General features: G+C 46.2%; 1 protein-coding gene across 7 annotated transcripts in view; it reads right to left on the reverse strand.

The window, feature by feature from the left end:
* The window catches only part of CDKL2 (cyclin dependent kinase like 2), a 97,267-nt gene that overhangs the window by 35,755 nt on the left and 43,259 nt on the right, over positions 1–18,253 (reverse strand). For 6 of the 7 annotated variants that reach the window (XM_073637761.1, XM_073637770.1, XM_073637787.1 and 3 more), the window contains one exon: positions 2,989–3,183. In XM_073637761.1, coding sequence (XP_073493862.1) covers positions 2,989–3,183 — 195 coding nt within the window. Of the gene's footprint in view, positions 1–2,988; positions 3,184–18,253 lie in introns of those variants that run through there. The other variant, XR_012247241.1, reaches the window with a different exon arrangement.

Below are 18,253 nucleotides of genomic sequence, written 5' to 3' on the forward strand. Positions count from 1 at the left end.
CCCTATTTTTGTGCCCAGCCAGGTACAACTAGGCAGCTGGGGGCTGGAATCTGCAGCGCAGGGAGGCCCAAGCTTTCTGGGCCCCACCCGCTGCAAATTGCAGTCCGCAGCCGCCCCGGAAAATGGCGCGTTCATAGAAGCGCCATCTTCTGGCGCTGTACCCAACTCATCCAGGGCCCTGGTGCGGTGGCTCACTGGGTAATAAAGGGGTTAAGGCCAGCTTGGCATTATCAGCTGGCCCTAAGCCCGAAATTCATGGGGTCACGCCAATATTAGACATGACCACCATGAATTTCTAGTAAAGTATTTAAAAAAAACACAAACACCCAGAAAAAAGTCTTTTAATTGAAATAAACACACAATTCTTTATTGTTCTAAATTAAACCATACTTACCGCCACGCCCATTCCAGCTGAAGCCAATGATCTCCTGCAATAAAAGTAAAATAATAAAGCAACATCATCCTTACCTTTCCATGGTTCCCAGGACAGCTTCAGCTCTGCTACATCGAGATGACAGGCAGGACCGCTGCAGAACGCTGCCATCCAGCCTGTCATCCCGCAGACACTGAGAAGCGCAGGCATGCTTGCGCTACTCAGTGTCTGGCTGTGACGGCATCCAGATGAGCCGAGGTCATGTCCAATGAACTCGGCTCACCTCATGCACGTCATTGACAGCGTGGGAAAATTCTCACGCTGAAGCGCTGAGTGCAGGAGAATTTTCCCACGCTGTCAGTGACGTACATGAGGTGAGCCGAGTTCATTGTCGGCTCATCTGGATGCCGTCACAGTCAGACACTGAGGAGCGCAAGCATGCCTGCGCTTCTCAGTGTCTGCGGGATGACAGGCTGGATGGCAGCGTTCTGCTGCGGTCCAGCCTGTCATCTCGATGTAGCAGAGCTGGAGCCGTCCTGGGAACCATGGAAAGGTAAGGATGAGGTTGCTTTATTATTTTTCTTTTATTGCAGGAGATCGTTGGCTTCAGCTGGAATGGGCGTGATGGTAAGTATGGTTTAATTTAGAACAATAAAGAATTGTGTCTTTATTTCAATTAAAGGACTTTATTCTGGGTGTTTGTGTTTTTTTTTTAACTTTGACTATGGGGTTAGTAATGGGGGTGTCTTATAGACGCCTCTCCATTACTAACCTGGGCTTGATGTCAGCTGGCATTATAAGCTGACATCAACCCCAACCCTATTACCCCCTGCCACCGCACCAGGGCAGCGTGGAAGAGCGAGGCTAAGTGCCAGAATTGGCGCATCCTATGGATGCGCCATTTCTGGGGCGGCTGACGGCTGGTGTTTCTAGCCTGGGAGGGGGCCAATATTCATGGCTCCCTTCCTGGGCTATTAATATCAGCCCCCAGCTGTCTGCCTAGCCTTTGCTAGCTATTAAATTAGGGGGGACCCCACGTCATTTTTTTTGGGGGGGGTCCTCCATTTTAAAAGGCTAGGTATTCAGCTGGGGGCTGATATTAGTAGCCTGGGAAGCTCCGTGGATATTACCCCCTTCCCAGGCTTCAAACATCTGCCCCAGCTGTCTGCTTAACCTCCGCTAGAGACTAAAATTACGGGGAACCCCACGCCAATTTTTTTTAATAATAAATCCTTTATTTTAATACTAAATGACAAGTACAGTAACCAACACTATCACTGTACTTATTATATATGTGACTGACATGTTTCTATCTATCTAATCTATGTGTGAAGCTCTATTCTGTCTGTTATAAATTGTCGGGTACAGATGCTGAATTGCCGGCCGGCTTTTTTAAAGAGACGGTGCATGAAAACACTATTATTTTTTTTGATAAATCCTTTACACTAAATGACAATTACAGTAAGCAACACTGTCACAGTACTTCGTATATATGTGGCTGACATGTTTCTATCTATCTAATCTATGTGTGATTCTCTATTCCTTCTATTCTAAATTGTCGGGTACAGATGCTGAATTGCCAGCCGGCTTTTTTAAAGAGACGGTGCATGAAAACACTATTATTTTTTTTAATAAATCCTTTGCAGTAAATGACAAGTACAGTAAGCAACACTGTCACAGTACTTCATATATATGTGACTGACATGTTTCTATCTATCTAATCTATGTGTGAAGCTCCATTCTGTCTGTTATAAATTGTCGGGTACCGCTGCTGAATTGCCGGCCGGCTTTTTTAAAGAGACGGTGCACGAAAACACTATTATATTTTTTAATAAATCCTTTACACTAAATGACAAGTACAGTAAGCAACACTGTCACTGTACTTCATATATATATGTGACTGACATGTTTCTATCTATCTAATCTATGTGTGATGCTCTATTCCTTCATGTCTAAATTGTCGGGTACCGGTGTATGCCGCTGCTGAATTGCCGGCCGGCTTTTTTAAAGAAAGCGTCTTCTGAGCAGTTTGTGAGCTTTTGGACACCTTTGCAGGTGTTTTCTATGTGTTTCTATGTGTTTTTGTTTGCCTGCCATTGGTTTTAACGGTGTTCGACGGTGTTCTAAGGTGTTCGACGAACAGTTCGACGAACAGTTCCTCGAACATCCCGGTGTTCGACGAACCGAACCCAACCCGAACACTACGGGGGTGGCTCAACACTACTCACGACGCACTTAAGTCATAAGTATTTTCAAGTTCCTTTAACCTGTTACTCTATGGACTGCGCAGTCTATCTTTTTACACGTGGCCATACAGCTGGGTAAACCTCATTAATCTGTGCAGTTCATCTCTAGGGTCAACTTTATGGCCTCCTAACATATTGTATAAACAGATACGTGCTACTCTAACAAAAGAGGAATTGGAGCCAATAGCGCCCAGTACACTAAATATCCAGTGTGCTGGCCAAACCTTCAGAAATCTGTCTTGGTTAAAAAATTATATTACTTATCGTATCAGATCAATTAACACTAAAAACGAAATCCTAACCTATAAATAAGTGGGAATGTTCATAATAATGCTGCCAAACATAAATAGGATGTATTATGCTACTTACATTGTGATTGTGGCAGAATCCAATCCCTCTAATAATCTGAAATAAATACTTTCGAACTCTGGTGAAATCCAACCCATTTGGGAACTGTTCAAGGTCGTCAAGTACTGTGCGGTCAACAAATTCAAAGACTAGATACCAGCGCTTCTTTTTTTTGCAGACCTCTAATAAATTGACCAAGTTTTCATGGCGCAATTGCTGTGGCACAAAGAGAAAAGAAAACATTCAGCAAATTGTTAAATTAGTTAAAACAAGTGTTCAGATGACTATATTTGGCCTTTTTGTGACTTGACTTGCATTTTCGCTAGTTTTCACCCCTCTGCAGGTTCTATCTCTAATTTTTAGTTGTCTCTGCACTAGGTGAGTATAGACTAGCTGTTATGATAACTACAAGTAAAGGGAATTTGTCACCAAGTTTTTGCCACTAGATCTTAGAGCAGCATAATGTAGAGACGGAGACCCTGATCCCTGCAATGTGTCACTTACTTGGATGTTTAGTGTAGTTTTGATAAAATCACTGTTTTATCAGCAGGATACAAGGTAGCCCTCCATATTCATGAGCTCAGTATAACCCTGCCCCACCACTGATAGGCAGTTTTCTGTGTAGGCTGTACATACAGTACAGACCAAAAGTTTGGACACACCTTCTCATTTAAAGAGTTTTCTGTATTTTCATGACTATGAAAATTGTACATTTACACTGAAGGCATCAAAACTATGAATTAACACATGTGGAATTATATACTTAACAAAAAAGTGTGAAACAACTGAAAATATGTCTTATATTCTAGGTTATTCAAAGTAGCCACCTTTTGCTTTGATGACTGCTTTGCACACTCTTGGCATTCTCTTGATGTGTTTCAAGAGGTAGTCACTGGAAATGGTCTTCCAACAATCTTGAAGGAGTTCCCAGAGATGTTTAGCACTTGTTGGCCCTTTTGCCTTCACTCTGCGGTCCAGCTCACCCCAAACCATCTCGATTGGGTTCAGGTCTGGTGACTGTGGAGGCCAGGTCATCTGGCATAGCACCCCATCACTTTCCTTCTTGGTCAAATAGCCCTTACACAGCCTGGAGGTGTGTTTGGGGTCATTGTCCTGTTGAAAAATAAATGATGGTCCAACTAAACGCAAACCGGATGGAATAGCATGCCGCTGCAAGATGCTGTGGTAGCCATGCTGGTTCAGTATGCCTTCAATTTTGAATAAATCCCGAACAGTGTCACCAGCAAAGCACCCCCACACCATCACACCTCCTCCTCCATGCTTCATGGTGGGAACCAGGCAAGTAGAGTCCATCCGTTCACCTTTTCTGAGTCGCACAAAGACACGGTGGTTGGAACCAAAGATCTCAAATTTAGACTCATCAGACCAAAGCACAGATTTCCACTGGTCTAATGTCCATTCCTTGTGTTCTTTAGCCCAAACATGTCTCTTCTGCTTGTTGCCTGTCCTTAGCAGTGGTTTCCTAGCAGCTATTTTACCATGAAGGCCTGCTGCACAAAGTCTCCTCTTAACAGTTGTTGTAGAGATGTGTCTGCTGCTAGAACTCTGTGTGGCATTGACCTGGTCTCTAATCTGGGCTGCTGTTAACTTGCAATTTCTGAGGCTGGTGACTCAGATAAACTTATCCTCAGAAGCAGAGGTGACTCTTGGTCTTCCTTTCCTGGGGCGGTCCTCATGTGAGGTCGGTCCTCAACTGATGGTCCCAACCCCATTTATAAGGCAAGAAATCCCACTTATTAAACCTGACAGGGCACACCTGTGAAGTGAAAACCATTTCCGGTGACTACCACTTGAAGCTCATCAAGAGAATGCCAAGAGTGTGCAAAGCAGTCATCAAAGCAAAAGGTGGCTACTTTGAAGAACCTAGAATATAAGACATATTTTCAGTTGTTTCACACTTTTTTGTTAAGTATATAATTCCACATGTGTTAATTCATAGTTTTGATGCGTTCAGTGTGAATGTACAATTTTCATAGTCATGAAAATACAGAAAAATCTTTAAATGAGAAGGTGTGTCCAAACTTTTGGTCTGTACTGTATGTAGAAAGCGCCCAATCAGTGGGGATTATACATACCTAATTTTTCAGAGAACTGCTAGATCTGCAACAAATAAAACAGCAATTTTATCAAATGACAGCTGGCAGCCCAGTAAGTAACACATCGATGGTATCGGGGTATCTACTCCTACATTATGCTGCTCTCAGAGGGGGTAGGAAAAACGTGGTGAAAGCTTCCCTTTAACAGTTCACAGAAAAGTGAAGTCAGGCATTCCTGCTCGCCTGTCTTTACGTAGTATATATTCAGAAGCAGCAGCAGCAGAACATCATACAGGAGTACTGTGCAATGTTGCTGTGAATTCACCCCTGGAATGAGTTAAAACACTAGAAAGGAGCAGCACACGCCTGTGTGTTTTCACATGCTCTCTTTTTCACTCTAGTCCTCCGTATCCCTGTTTTAATAGGTAGCTGTAATCACATATCTCAGCAAGATGGCGTTCTGTCTTGTTTTGAACAATTTTAGCTGTTTTTCAGAGTAAATGAGTTCAGGAGTTGGGTTGAGGCCAATAGGTTGTTTACAAGTAAAGAAAAAAAAACATTTTTATATGATAAGATATAGTATAAAGTTGTTTTTTTACATATATTTTTGTACTAGTGATTTATTAAAAGTTTTTTCGAAATGACAGTGATATTTCTGCAACCTAAAAATGAGTTTCATGAATGTGAATGGGGCTTTTTCTGTAGCTTGTGGTTTTCACAAACCTAATTCAGATTTATGGGACAGATTTCAACAATAAATTGGCCATATGTAAACCCACCCTTAGCCTCTGTTTTAGTGCAACACAAAGCTGTACCACAACCACACATAGCATATATGCCTTTCATCATATTTATTATATGTGTTCGATTTTCTGAGCGTTAATTGACAAGTGGGCATGAAGAGGGCCATGGCTTAAATGCGACAATGTGCTCCAAAGGATTGTCATGTAATAAATCAATCAGACAGAGGTGTAAAGTTAGACACAAGTGTCTAAAGATGAGCCAAATTTATCATCCTGTGTGAATCTTGATGATAAATTATGCACACTTTAAGACTGTATAGTATATCTTCCCCAATGTTTCCCAGATCTAGATTTTTAATACATTTGACACATTTTGACCGATTTGCTTGAAGCGTGCTCCAAAATCTTTTTTCCACATTTATCCTCCAAAGATATTGGAACATAACAAGGGCATCTTTATTTTGGCAAAGTTGGTACAAGTTGTTTCATGGCAACAAATGTGAACAAGCGAAACATGCAACTGGTTCAGGGATAGGTCACCATTTCATTAAGCAAGGTGTTGGCACATAGGTAATTTTGTCACATTACCTCGTATCAGATAACTGGCAATTCTCTTACTTCAGTCATCAAGCCCTATCTTGAAGAGTACGTGTTGCAGAATGGTAAACCGTTGGAATTTTTGTATCTCCCTGCCAAGTATACATAAATACTGCTATTATTATGTTCATACTCAAGCTTGGTGCTGGTTGACTCAGGGGTGGACATAGACAGAAGAGGGCCCCCGTACATGAACAGTATATGAGCCTTTTGCAGTCATAATGCACAATTCCACCTGCTTTGGAGATGGAAGTGCCCCCCTTACCTCTTGTGCCCCTGTGTGTCTGCACAGGTTGCACTAATGATATGTCCGTGTGTCACCCCAGGCCTGGATGCCACAAATATTAAAGGCTGTATCTGAGAGCAGGAGGGAGGTTCCCTGGTCAGGGACTATTAGCATGCAGCACCTCCTGTCACAGGCCAGTAGGGGGAGCAGGCTGCCCCTATAAAAGCTGGAACTGAGGGCAGGGTTAGGGAGACCAGGACCCACTTCTGAAGCATCCAGAAGGGTTCCCAGAGGAAAGGGACAGGTCAGCAGCAGCTGAGGAGTCCGGGAGGCAGAGGAGGAACAGCAAGCCAGGGACAGAGGCGACGAGAGCCGGTCCTGGCTGAGAGAGAACTACACAACCGGACACTGGGGTCCGAGGCTGTCAGGGTTGCAAGCCCGGCAGCAGATAACCAACCTGCGAGGGATTTCAGGTCCCTTGGCCTGAGAAGCCTGGAGGCTCCGCCACACAGAGGGACCGGTACAGCACGGAGAAGCAACAGGTACCTAAGGCCTGAGTCGCAAGCCATACAGGCGTAGTACACGGCCAGCTCAGGGACGTGGGCTATCACACCACAAAAAGGGGGATAGTCAGCAAGGGCAGAGAGAGAACGGTAGGCCTACCCACTCAACCTGACCAGTGGGGCTCGCCCGAATGCTCTCAGACACCCAGGCCCATTCCTACCCTGTACTCCTGTTGGGTCATTAGTACTAACTACAATAAAGACCCTGGACTGTTTGAAGCAGACTCTGAACCCTTATTATTGCGTCTTGCATCATCACCCCCAGCATCCTATCACACTGCCCTGAGGCTACACTCTTCCCGTGGGGAGTTATCCTATTCCTGTGCTGCATACCAACATCAGCCTCAGCGGTCTGCCTTGCAGCGGCGGTCATCCCTGACCGCAATCCACGGGTGGTGTAGTCGGACATTCAAAACCCTACAAATAGACTGCCACAGCATTTGGTCTGACCACCCTGAGCCACGGGATCGGGTTGCCACTACTACCCCCAACATTGCACCGAAGCCCGGTTCCGGGTGCCCCACGGCCCAGGGGGTGAGTCATCCGTGCCTGAATTGACTATCTGCAGATGTCAGAGTTGTCCAGGTATAGATTTTAGAGGGACAGACCGTTAACATAGGCTTAAACAGTTTTTATAAACTCCACCTTCAAGTTTGATGGCCCCAACATGAATGGGAATCTAGATCAAGTAAATATTTCAGTGTTGACCCCCTACTACAATTCTGTGTTATAAAACCAGGTCAGCTTGGAGTTAGAAATTTATATGAAGTAAGTATAATAGGATACCTATACTTTTCCAGCCCACAAGTTTATTTTGTTTGGCTGTCAGTAATTAACAAGGTTTTAATATAATTATATTAATTTATTTATTATTAGGGATTAAAGGGAATCTATTAGTAGGATCAAACCTCCTAATCCATCTATAGGTAGATTAGGCTGTCAGTCATTACATGTCTCACACTGGTAATGCCCCCTTTCATTTACAATAAGCTCCAGTGGCAGAATCTCAGGGAGATCAGTGTCCGGCCCATGGTCCTGAACAGCTCATTTACATATAAGAAAAACATGAATTTTTCTGGAATAAGACTTGCAGATTGCTGATTGCAAGGTATCACTCTATTCAATTTTATTTGACCTGTACGACAATATAGACCGTTTTGGATTCACAGCCACACAGCTCAGTACTGGTATATAATGTCCTCGATGCTGCTGTACAGTATATTGCCTTTCATGATGTTGCTGCTTCTGAACATGTATTACACAGTCATAAAAAAGCAGAATCCCTGTTTTTCTGTGTGTTGTGTATAGGAGACATCATCGCAGCTAGTTTCCCTCTAAACTAGAGTGGAGTGAAAATTTGAGATGGAGTCTGCAGAGGGGAAAAATACAGGATACAAGTCATAAAATGGGCCAGAAATAGTGTTATCCCTCGTGTACACTCACATCACAGCTTATTAGGAAAAAATTCTTGAAATAATTGATTAGTACACTTGCAACAATTTTCTACTAAGTGGATAGTTTCATTAATAAATTGTGATAATTTCAGAAGATACTGATGTATGTCAATGTGTGGTTAATCTCTCCTTTCTCTCTGTGGATGGTTGATTTGTTGGCAATTATAAAATGAATTTGGGATTGAGGAAGGTTTGTGAACTGCGCACACATAATGTGAACAGGCATGTGTCCAACGTGATTAGGTAGCTTTCTCACCTTTGTCTCATGGAGCACCTTTCAACAAGTTCCAATTGTCTTCTGCTTACTACATTTAATCTCAAAATCACCTTATTAAATGCTCTTTTCAGTCAAAGAAGAAAGTGAAGTAAACAACATATTGGAGACAGCAGTCGTGCCAAGTGCATCGAAGCACAACCACTGCTGTCACGCTTGATGTGCCCTATGTCAAGCTTGTTGCCTAGGTTTTATTATAGTGATGTGCAACAGAAGAAATTAATGTAGCACTAAAAGATGAGGAAACACAGGACAAGGGAAAGACCTGAGTATAAAAAGGGTTGTATTCTACTTTGGGAGATCTGTCTGATTATTTTAAAAATGTAACTTAGTAAAAGTTCTAAAATTAAAAAACAGGTTACTTGTCTTTTATGTCTCCCACTCTCCATTATCCAGTGAGCCCTAAGGTTTTTACTTTTCCTGCATTTGGTGATGTGCCATAGATATACAACAAAGCTGCAGCCAATCATGGGCTACAGCGGTAATGCTGATATGTATGTAACACAACTATTGAGGATAGTGATGTCACGTGGATGTGTGTGACTCATGGCGGACTCCAGGTTTTTGTGGGCCCCAGGCTAAAGAGTTTCAGTGGGCCCCTTTAACACATACCACGATTCAAGATACACACATACCGCAGAGAAATATATATATATATTATATATATATATATATATATATATATATATATATATATATTACAATGCCAAAGATTTCACTTCTTACATGACATGAGCGATATCTATTGTAAATTCCACAATAGCTCAGAAACAGGCGAATCCTCGCAGCGCACAGTGCTGACCGGACAATATAGTCCTCCATACAGTATTATGGGCCCCATATATTGCTCCGTGCAGAATACTGGTCCCCATATAATGCTCCATACATGATACTGGTCCCCATATAATGCTCCATACAGGATACTGGTCCCCATATAACACTCCATACAGGATACTGGTCCCCATATAACGCTTCATGCAGGATACTGGTCCCCATATAACGCTCCATACAGGATACTGGTCCCCATATAACGCTTCATGCAGGATACTGGTCCCCATATAACACTCCATACAGGATACTGGTCCCCACATAACGCTCCATACAGGATACTGGTCCCCATATAATACTCCATACAGGATACTGGCCCCCATCTAACACTCCATAGAGGATACTGGCCCCCTTATAACGCTCCATACAGAATACTGGCCCCCACATAATGCCCCATGCAGGATGTCACCTCCCCCCCATATAATGCCCCATGCAGGATGTCACCTCTCCCCCCCATATAATGCCCCATGCAGGATGTCACCTCTCCCCCCATATAATGCCCCATGCAGGATGTCACTTGTCCCCTCCGACCATATAATGCCCCATGCCTCCATACATATATATAAAAAAAAAATCAAATACTCACCTCACTTCTCACCTACTGCTGCTGCTCCAGACCCCTCACCCGTGCCGGTGTCTTCCCGTTTTGCGCTGCCTGTGACGGCTCAGGAGAGAGCGCGGTGCAAAGAAATCACCGCTCCCTCTGACCTGAGACGTCACAGTGCAGCAGCTGCGGAAGAGACCGGCATGGATTTATATAGTGTGACCGTAAAAGAATGGTTAAAAATAAAAAATAAATATTATACTTACTGTGACGCCTCTACTCGAAAACCCTTTTTTTCTTTACCCTGGGAGATGGGGGACTCAGAGTCGGGTCCTGGTGATTGAGAGATGGGGTGCAGCCATGGCCCGGACCCGACCCGTGCTCAGGGCCGTCACATTAAAAGGATGGTGTGGGCTTATCCGGGTTGAGTGGCTGATTCTGACTACGCCACCTGTGGTACCTGGTGAAGGCCCACCAGCGCTGTTGCAGTCCACTGAGGCCTGGTGTTAGGGCAGCCGGCGTTGTTACTACTCCCCATAGGCGGAGCAAGGCCTCAGGGCAGAGAGACAGGATGGAGGGGGTAGTAGTAGAGGAGAACGGGTGCCGCGTCGTGCGGTGTAGCGCAGAATAAACAGTCCGGAGGCCATAGGGGTGAACTTCCAAGGCTTTACTCACATTAGAGATGGCAGTAGGAAGGCGACTCCCTGCTCCCCGCGGGGTCCTGCGGTCACCGGGGACGGGGATCCGACTACCTCCGAGCAAGTCCAGCGTTCGATCGGGACCCCTCACCAGAGTGTTCCTGAACTACAGACTGTATCCTTTCCTGTCTGTGTGTGTAGATAGGCCAGATCTCCCTCTGAACTCCTGTCAGAACAAGGGCACGGGTGTCAGCTCCGCTCCTTCCGATACCCGGTGGGATCCTCGAGGCCTACCGGGCTTTCCCAACCAGGACATAGAGTAGCATGGTCCGGTGTCGGGGGCCGGTACCCCTCTTGCAGCCGGACTCCCTCTGAATATATCAGGTGGTGAGGACAGGTGGCGTACACCGCTCCGTCTGCATCCTCCCTGGGATCCATTTGCCGTGGAGCTACACTCTTAAGCTCCGGGCCTTCTTGGTCGTGGTCCTTGACCGGGTTGAGACATTCCTCGTCTGCAACCTGCCCCTCGACCCAAGGCCAAGGTACGAGGGCTGTGTCCCCATCCGCTGCAGGTCCACACAGGATCCACTTTCAGAGTAGGAGATCACAGTACATGGCAGCCAGTAAACTTGACTAACAAAGACCAAGAACCAAGATGGCTTTTTATTAAATATGAATTTTAAAGTGTCACTAAGTTGTGAGTCCTCCACGCTCACCCACTAACTGGTTCCCCTAACTCTTGGTTCCCCAGTCTCCCTGTAACCAGGAGGGCAGCACCTAGGGCATACTATCCCCCTCTGGTGGAGAAATGTGGTGTTGGATGTAAGGGTTGGGTCCCGACCATCACGCTGTTCTTACCTCAGAGGAGGAACACTACACTCCATTAGAGAAGTGCAGCATCCCTGTGGCGGTCGAACCCTCAGGGGCGCCACATTACCTTCTGATGACCCCCGGTGTCCTTATCGGATCCGTCCGGTGTCCCCGGCGTCTAGCGGTGGTCTAAAAGGACCTTCCATGATGTCATTTAGTCATGTGACGGGTCACGTGACCGCCGACAACCCGGGTACCATCCGCACATTGAACCGCATGATATCTGCATGTGCACATGTAGTGATGCGGATATTATGCGATTCAATGCAAGTCAATGGTGGCAAAAATGCCGCAATTCCACAAAATAATTGGTAGTGCTGCGGATTTTTCTGCAATGATAATCCGCAGCGGAAATTTCTGCAGCATGTGCACAGCACATATGGATTATCATTGGGGAACATGGCAGACCTTCTACCAAGCATTTTTTAAGCGTTTCTGCAGCAGAATTGCCGCTGCGGAAACGCGTAAAAAACGCATAGTGGGCACACAGCCTTAACGTGTTATAGAAGTTTATAAAAAAAGGCTGCTAATATTAGTCACTGTTAGTAAATGTTTTTGAAGCAACAAGTAATGTCATATCTTAATAATTCTGATGATTATAGATGCTACAATACTAAATATCTTTGTTTAGATTTGCTAAATGGGAAAAGGGGAATACATTTTTTTTTTGCTCATTAGGAGACTTTAACTCGTATTCTAGTGTATTGTCCTGTCAGCATTTTCCTATTACGCAACATTCACACTTTAAGTATTTGGTCAGTATTTTATATCAGTATTTGTAAGCCAAAACCAGGAGTGGAACAATCAGAGGAAAAGTGTAATAGAAACACGTCACCACTTCTGTATTTATCACCCACTCCTGGGTTTTACTTTACTGATGTAAAATACTGACCAAATACTGAATGTGTGAATGTGCCCTGAAATGGAAACTGCCAGAGACTGGTTCTGTCATTGCATGCATTTAAAATTAGGACAGAGACTGCCGTATAACTCGTGCACCTCTCCTGACCTGAGCCTGACAGCATGATGTATTTCTATGCAGCTGTCAAGCTCTGGTCAGGAGAGCAGCCAGTACGAGGGTTATGATGCGATCCTCGCACGAGAAATACAGCAGTCTGTCTCTGTCCTTACGCTTAAATACTGCAGCATTTCAGAAAATACATAGTTGAAAAAAGGAGTTAGGAACAGCAAAAACAGTAATCTGGGCAGCCCAGCTCGGCTTGATTGACAGGTTTCTCCCTATACAGAAATAGGGAAAGACCTGCTGGTCAAGCAAAACTCGTCAGTGAACTAACAAAATGACTGTCCACTTGGTTCCCAGCTTCTTTGTAAACCATGTTTATGCATAGATGCCTCGAGGATGCCTGTGCCTGATTTACTGTATCTGATAAGTTTGCTCTAACTATAAGACAGTGTGGCAGTGCTTAAAGGTAACCTGTCAGGTCGCACATGCCCTCCAACCCAGCAGCATTCTCCTATGTATGAGTAAATTCCCTGCCTAACCAGCCCTGTATAACGTAGTTCAGTTAAATAAATGTCCACATTTCCTAAGTTAATGAGTGCTTTGACTAGTCGATGGGGCATTAGTTGTCCCAGACTAGTCAGCCCTCTTTCCATGTTATCACGCCCCGGTGGGCACGATAACATAATTTGCATGAGCAGCGATGACGCCACTCGTGCAAATCTCATGCATGCGCGCCACTTATTCCAGCAGCGTCACTGCATCTCTGAAGCCAGGTGTACGCTTCTCGGCTTCAGAAGTGCACTACACATGACCGGAAGCCTCTTCTGAACTTCCGGACATGTGCATTGCTAAACCTAAAAGCTCTGATTGTATCAGAACGGCTGCACCCAGTGATCTAAGCGATACATCGTTGGAGTCAGCTTCTCTTTCCCTACATCACGCTGCTCTCAGATGAGGTAGCAAAAACCTTCTGACAGATTCCTTTTAATAACTTCACTGATAGCAGCCAAGGCGTGTAAGCATGTACTGTATTTCTGCACGTGGCGCAGGGGCGGAACTACCGCCCGTGCAGCCGGTTCATTGAACGGGGGCCCCGAGGGAGAGGGGGCCCCTCCAGCCTCCAGCAGGGCCGCCATCAGGGCAGACGCCCTGACTCCAGTGTGGGGCCCAGCCGGTAGGGGCCCCCTCTTGTGATTCTCTCTCCTCACGGGTCCGGGACATCTCAGCGCTGCGCTCCTGCGGCAGCACCTTCATGATTCCCCTGATTTCCGGTCATGTGACGGCGCCGTCACATGGCCGGAAGTCAGGAGAACCTGGTGTTAGCGATTTGGACGAGCGCCAGGATTCTGCAGGGATCGCATGGGGGTAAGTTTTACAAGTTTTGTTTTTTTCAAAATACAATTTACTAGGAGTGGGGGAATGGGAGGTGTGTGTGTGTGTGTGTGTGTGTGTGTTAGTGTTATAAGAGATGCACATGGGGGGGGGGAGATGATAAAAGATGCACATGGGGTGGGGGGGATGAGAGAGGTGCACATGTGGGGGGAGGGGGATGAGAGAGGTGCACATGTGGGGGGAGGGGGATGAGAGAGGTGCACGTGGGGGGGGGGATGATAAAAGATGCACATGGGGTGGGGGGGATGAGAGAGGTGCACGTGGGGGGGATGAGAGATGCACATGGGGGGGGATGAGAGATGCACATGGGGGGGGGGATGAGAGATGCACATGGGGGGGATGAGAGATGCACATGGGGGGGGGATGAGAGATGCACATGGGGGGGGATGAGTGATGCACATATGGGGGGGGTGAGAGATGCACATGGGGGGTGAGAGATGCACGGGGGGGGGTGAGAGATGCATCGGGGGGGTGAGCTGCACATTGGGGGGATGAGAGCTGCACATGGGGGGGTTATGTTTACATAACTTTGTTGCCTTATGAAGCGCAGGGGGGGGGGCCCCAAAAAATTTCTTGCACAGGGGCCCACTACAGTCTGTGTCCGCCCCTGACGTGGCGCTCATGCTCAATACTGACTAAATAGATATGCTTTGAAAATTTAGTTTCCATTTTTTCATCATTTGCATATTATAAAGAAGAAATCCTCAAGAAGCTACATCGGCAGAAGTAAAATAGATATAGCGCTCTACAAAATATGTTTATGAAAAATGCAGTAAAGTATAAAAACAACTATATGTACAGTACAGACCAAAAGTTTGGACACACCTTCTCATTTAAAGATTTTTCTGTATTTTCATGACTATGAAAATTGTACATTCACACTGAAGGCATCAAAACTATGAATTAACACATGTGGAATTATATACTTAACAAAAAAGTGTGAAACAACTGAAAATATGTCTTATATTCGAGGTTCTTCAAAGTAGCCACCTTTTGCTTTGATGACTGCTTTGCACACTCTTGGCATTCTCTTGATGAGCTTCAAGAGGTAGTCCCTTGTTTGCAAAAGGATAAGAAAGGATGAAGTTTAGGATCAAAGGGAAGAGCCATATTGTTGGTGACTGCAAAGTGATACTGACAAGTACAGTGTCACTGAGGATGGCTGACAGCACCAATTCTATCATAAGCTGGGGTTAGATACGAGGAGTGTATCACGTGCTCACGTGCTGCGATTAGATACCCTTAGTGTAACACACACTGGGATTAGATACAGGGCTAAGTGTTGTTTATCACATGATGGGATTAGACATTGAGCTCAACAGAGTGTATCACAAGGATGGGATTAGATATGCAGTATCTAATATATGTAATGTGTGACCCCACTCCATCCACTACATTACTTTTCCCATAGAAGTAGACAGAGCAGGGTCACACATTACACCACTGCTCCCTTAGAAGTGGACAAAGCAGGGTCACGCATTACACCGCTTTTCCTATAGAAGTGGACGGAGCGGTATGGGAGCAGTATATGTAATGTATTGTAATGTTAGACCCCGCTCTGTCTACTTCTATGAGAGCAGTGGTGTAATGTGTGACACTGCTCCATCCACTTCTTTGGGAGCAGTGGTGTAATGTGTGACCCTGCTCCTTCCACTTCTATGGAAGCAGTGGTGTAATGTTCGACCCCGCTCTGTCTACTTCTATGGGAGCAGTGGTGTAATGTGTGACACCGCTCCGATTACTTCTATGGGAGCAGTGGTGTAATGTGTGACCCTGCTCTATCCTCCGCTTCTATGGGAGCAGTGGTGTAATATGTGACCCTGCTCTGTCCACTTCTAGGAGAACATTGATGTAATGTGTGACACCGCTTTGTCCACTTCTATGGTAGCAGTAGTGTAATGTGTGATCCCCCACCGCTCCATCCACTTCTATGGGAGTAGTAGTGTAATGTGTGACCCTGGTCCATTAACTTCTATGGGAGCTGTGGTGTAATGTGTGATCCCGCTCTGTCCAGTTCTATGGAAGCTGTGGTGTAATCTGTGACCCTGCTCTGTCCACTTCTATGGAAGCAGTGATGTAATTGACTCGCCCCCTGGGCCGCGTGGGAACCCGGAACCGGGCCTCTTGTGGGATGCTGGGGGTTGTAGTCTCCGTGTGGCGGCGACCCGGTCCGTGCCCAGGGTGGTCAAATCAGTGGCAGTCTTAGTAGTATTAGAAGGGTTTTAGATTAGTTGTCCGACTACGCCACCCGTGGATTGCGGTCAGTGGGGACCGCCACTGCGATGCAGACCACTGAGGCTGATGTTGTATGCGCAGCCAAGTATGGGATGACTCCCCACGGGAGAAGTATAGCCTCAGGGCAGTTAGTGCAGATGATGGTAGTGATGGTGCACGAGCGTCCCAGCACTGATAGTGCTGGTGCGGCGAAGAAGCACAGAGACGTGTGGTTGCAGTTTCCAATGCTTTACTCACAGTTCTTTACTGGTCCTAGTCACCTCGGTACCGGCGGTGACTGCCCAAGCCGTGCTGCGTCCACCAGGCAAGGGGCTCGACCAACTCCCAGGCAATTCCAGAGAGTAGCACAGGGCTCCCTTCTCTTCCCTCTCTCTGGCCGTGCCCTACCAGTGACTCTACGTTTGTCCGGCTGCCTCGGGCCTTCTCTTGGTATGCTGATCTCAGCGTCCCTGGCCCTATGTGGTGTGCCTTCCTGGTAGGTGTAGTGAGGGGTCGCACCGAGATATAGTCACGACCACCGGTCTTTGGCTGAGGATTAGTCGCCTCCATCAATTTGGGATCCGGTACCCTGTTCTGCCAACCCGTCACCCGCAATCTCCTGGGCCTGTGGGGTTCCTTCTTCTCTCGTGTCTCTGGGCCTCTCTTAATGTTCCTTTCCTTCTTTCCTTTCTGTTCCTTTCTGTTTCCGTTCTCTCTGCTGTTTCTGGCCTCCACTCCAGGCCTGCCTCGTGGAGCTGGGCCCAGACTGAGCCACAGCTCCCTGTCAGCCCTCTCGGGCTGAACTCCTTCTCTCTTCTCCTCCTGACTGTCTGACTTCTAAGATGTGCCCACCTTATATACCTCCCTCTATGTGTGAGCCCAGGTGACTAGCAACCAATGGGCTCCTACCTATGCCCAGAGACCCACCCCTATCTGCTCCTACACCACTGGGTTTTCCTTCCCCTTCCCACTCCAGCCAGGGACATGTTCTGTCGTGCCTGCACTTCTGTCTAGTGGGAGCACCGTTGAGCTGTCCCTCGGAAATGGGGTGTGTGTGGTGCATGCAGCCTACCGAGTCCTGGTCCACGCTCCATCCTTACCCGGGAGTGGAATACCACACCTCTGGCTCGAGGTGCAATACCCCTGTAGCAGCCGAGCCCTCGGGGTGCTACATAATGTGATGTGCATTAGATACACATCTTTGGGACATATCATGCATGATGGACATTAGATACATGGTCTGTTATCTCAGTATAAGGCTCCTGCAGAGACTTACACTGATATAGCAGAGCGGAGTCAGTGATCAGAGCACAGCAGCGTGATGATTACTCTGCTGTGCTCTGAACATGGTGGCGGAGAGCAGTGATCAGCAGCCTGGTGTTGTTCTACTAATGTGAGGCTGTGAACACTGCTCACCTCCGCCAATACTCACCACCTATCACGGTTGCGTCTAGATTGGAGTATTGTGAGGGCCTCCTTCCATCAGCTCCACTCTAGATAGAGCTCTAGTGAGGTGTCTAGAATGGAGTGGCTGTAATAAGGCTCCGGTGAGATCCTCCAGTGCTGAGGTGAGTACTGGAATTGCTGGAGTGAGGTCCTCACAGGAGCAGCTCCAATGTAGACGGCTCAGCACTGACAGGACCAGAATGGAGGAGATTCCATGAGCTCCTCAGACTCCCATCTAGTCATCTCATTACAGGAATGGAGTCACTGCAGTGAGGCGCCCGGGTTAAAATGAATAAAAATGAACTTCTATATTAAACCAGCTTTATAAAAGTAATTATTTAATGGCTTTTTAATTTTTGGGGGGTTATTGCTCAAGTTTTTAATGGAGTAAACATAAAAAATTATACATTCATTTTTTTACATGAATTTTTTTATGTATTTCTATAGGGCAGAAAAATTCTGCAAAATTCATTTTT

This window comes from Phyllobates terribilis, unplaced genomic scaffold (assembly GCF_046119375.1).
Source record: "Phyllobates terribilis strain yellow unplaced genomic scaffold, ASM4611937v1 Scaffold_1__5_contigs__length_1240528914, whole genome shotgun sequence".
Classification (NCBI taxonomy): domain Eukaryota; kingdom Metazoa; phylum Chordata; class Amphibia; order Anura; family Dendrobatidae; genus Phyllobates; species Phyllobates terribilis.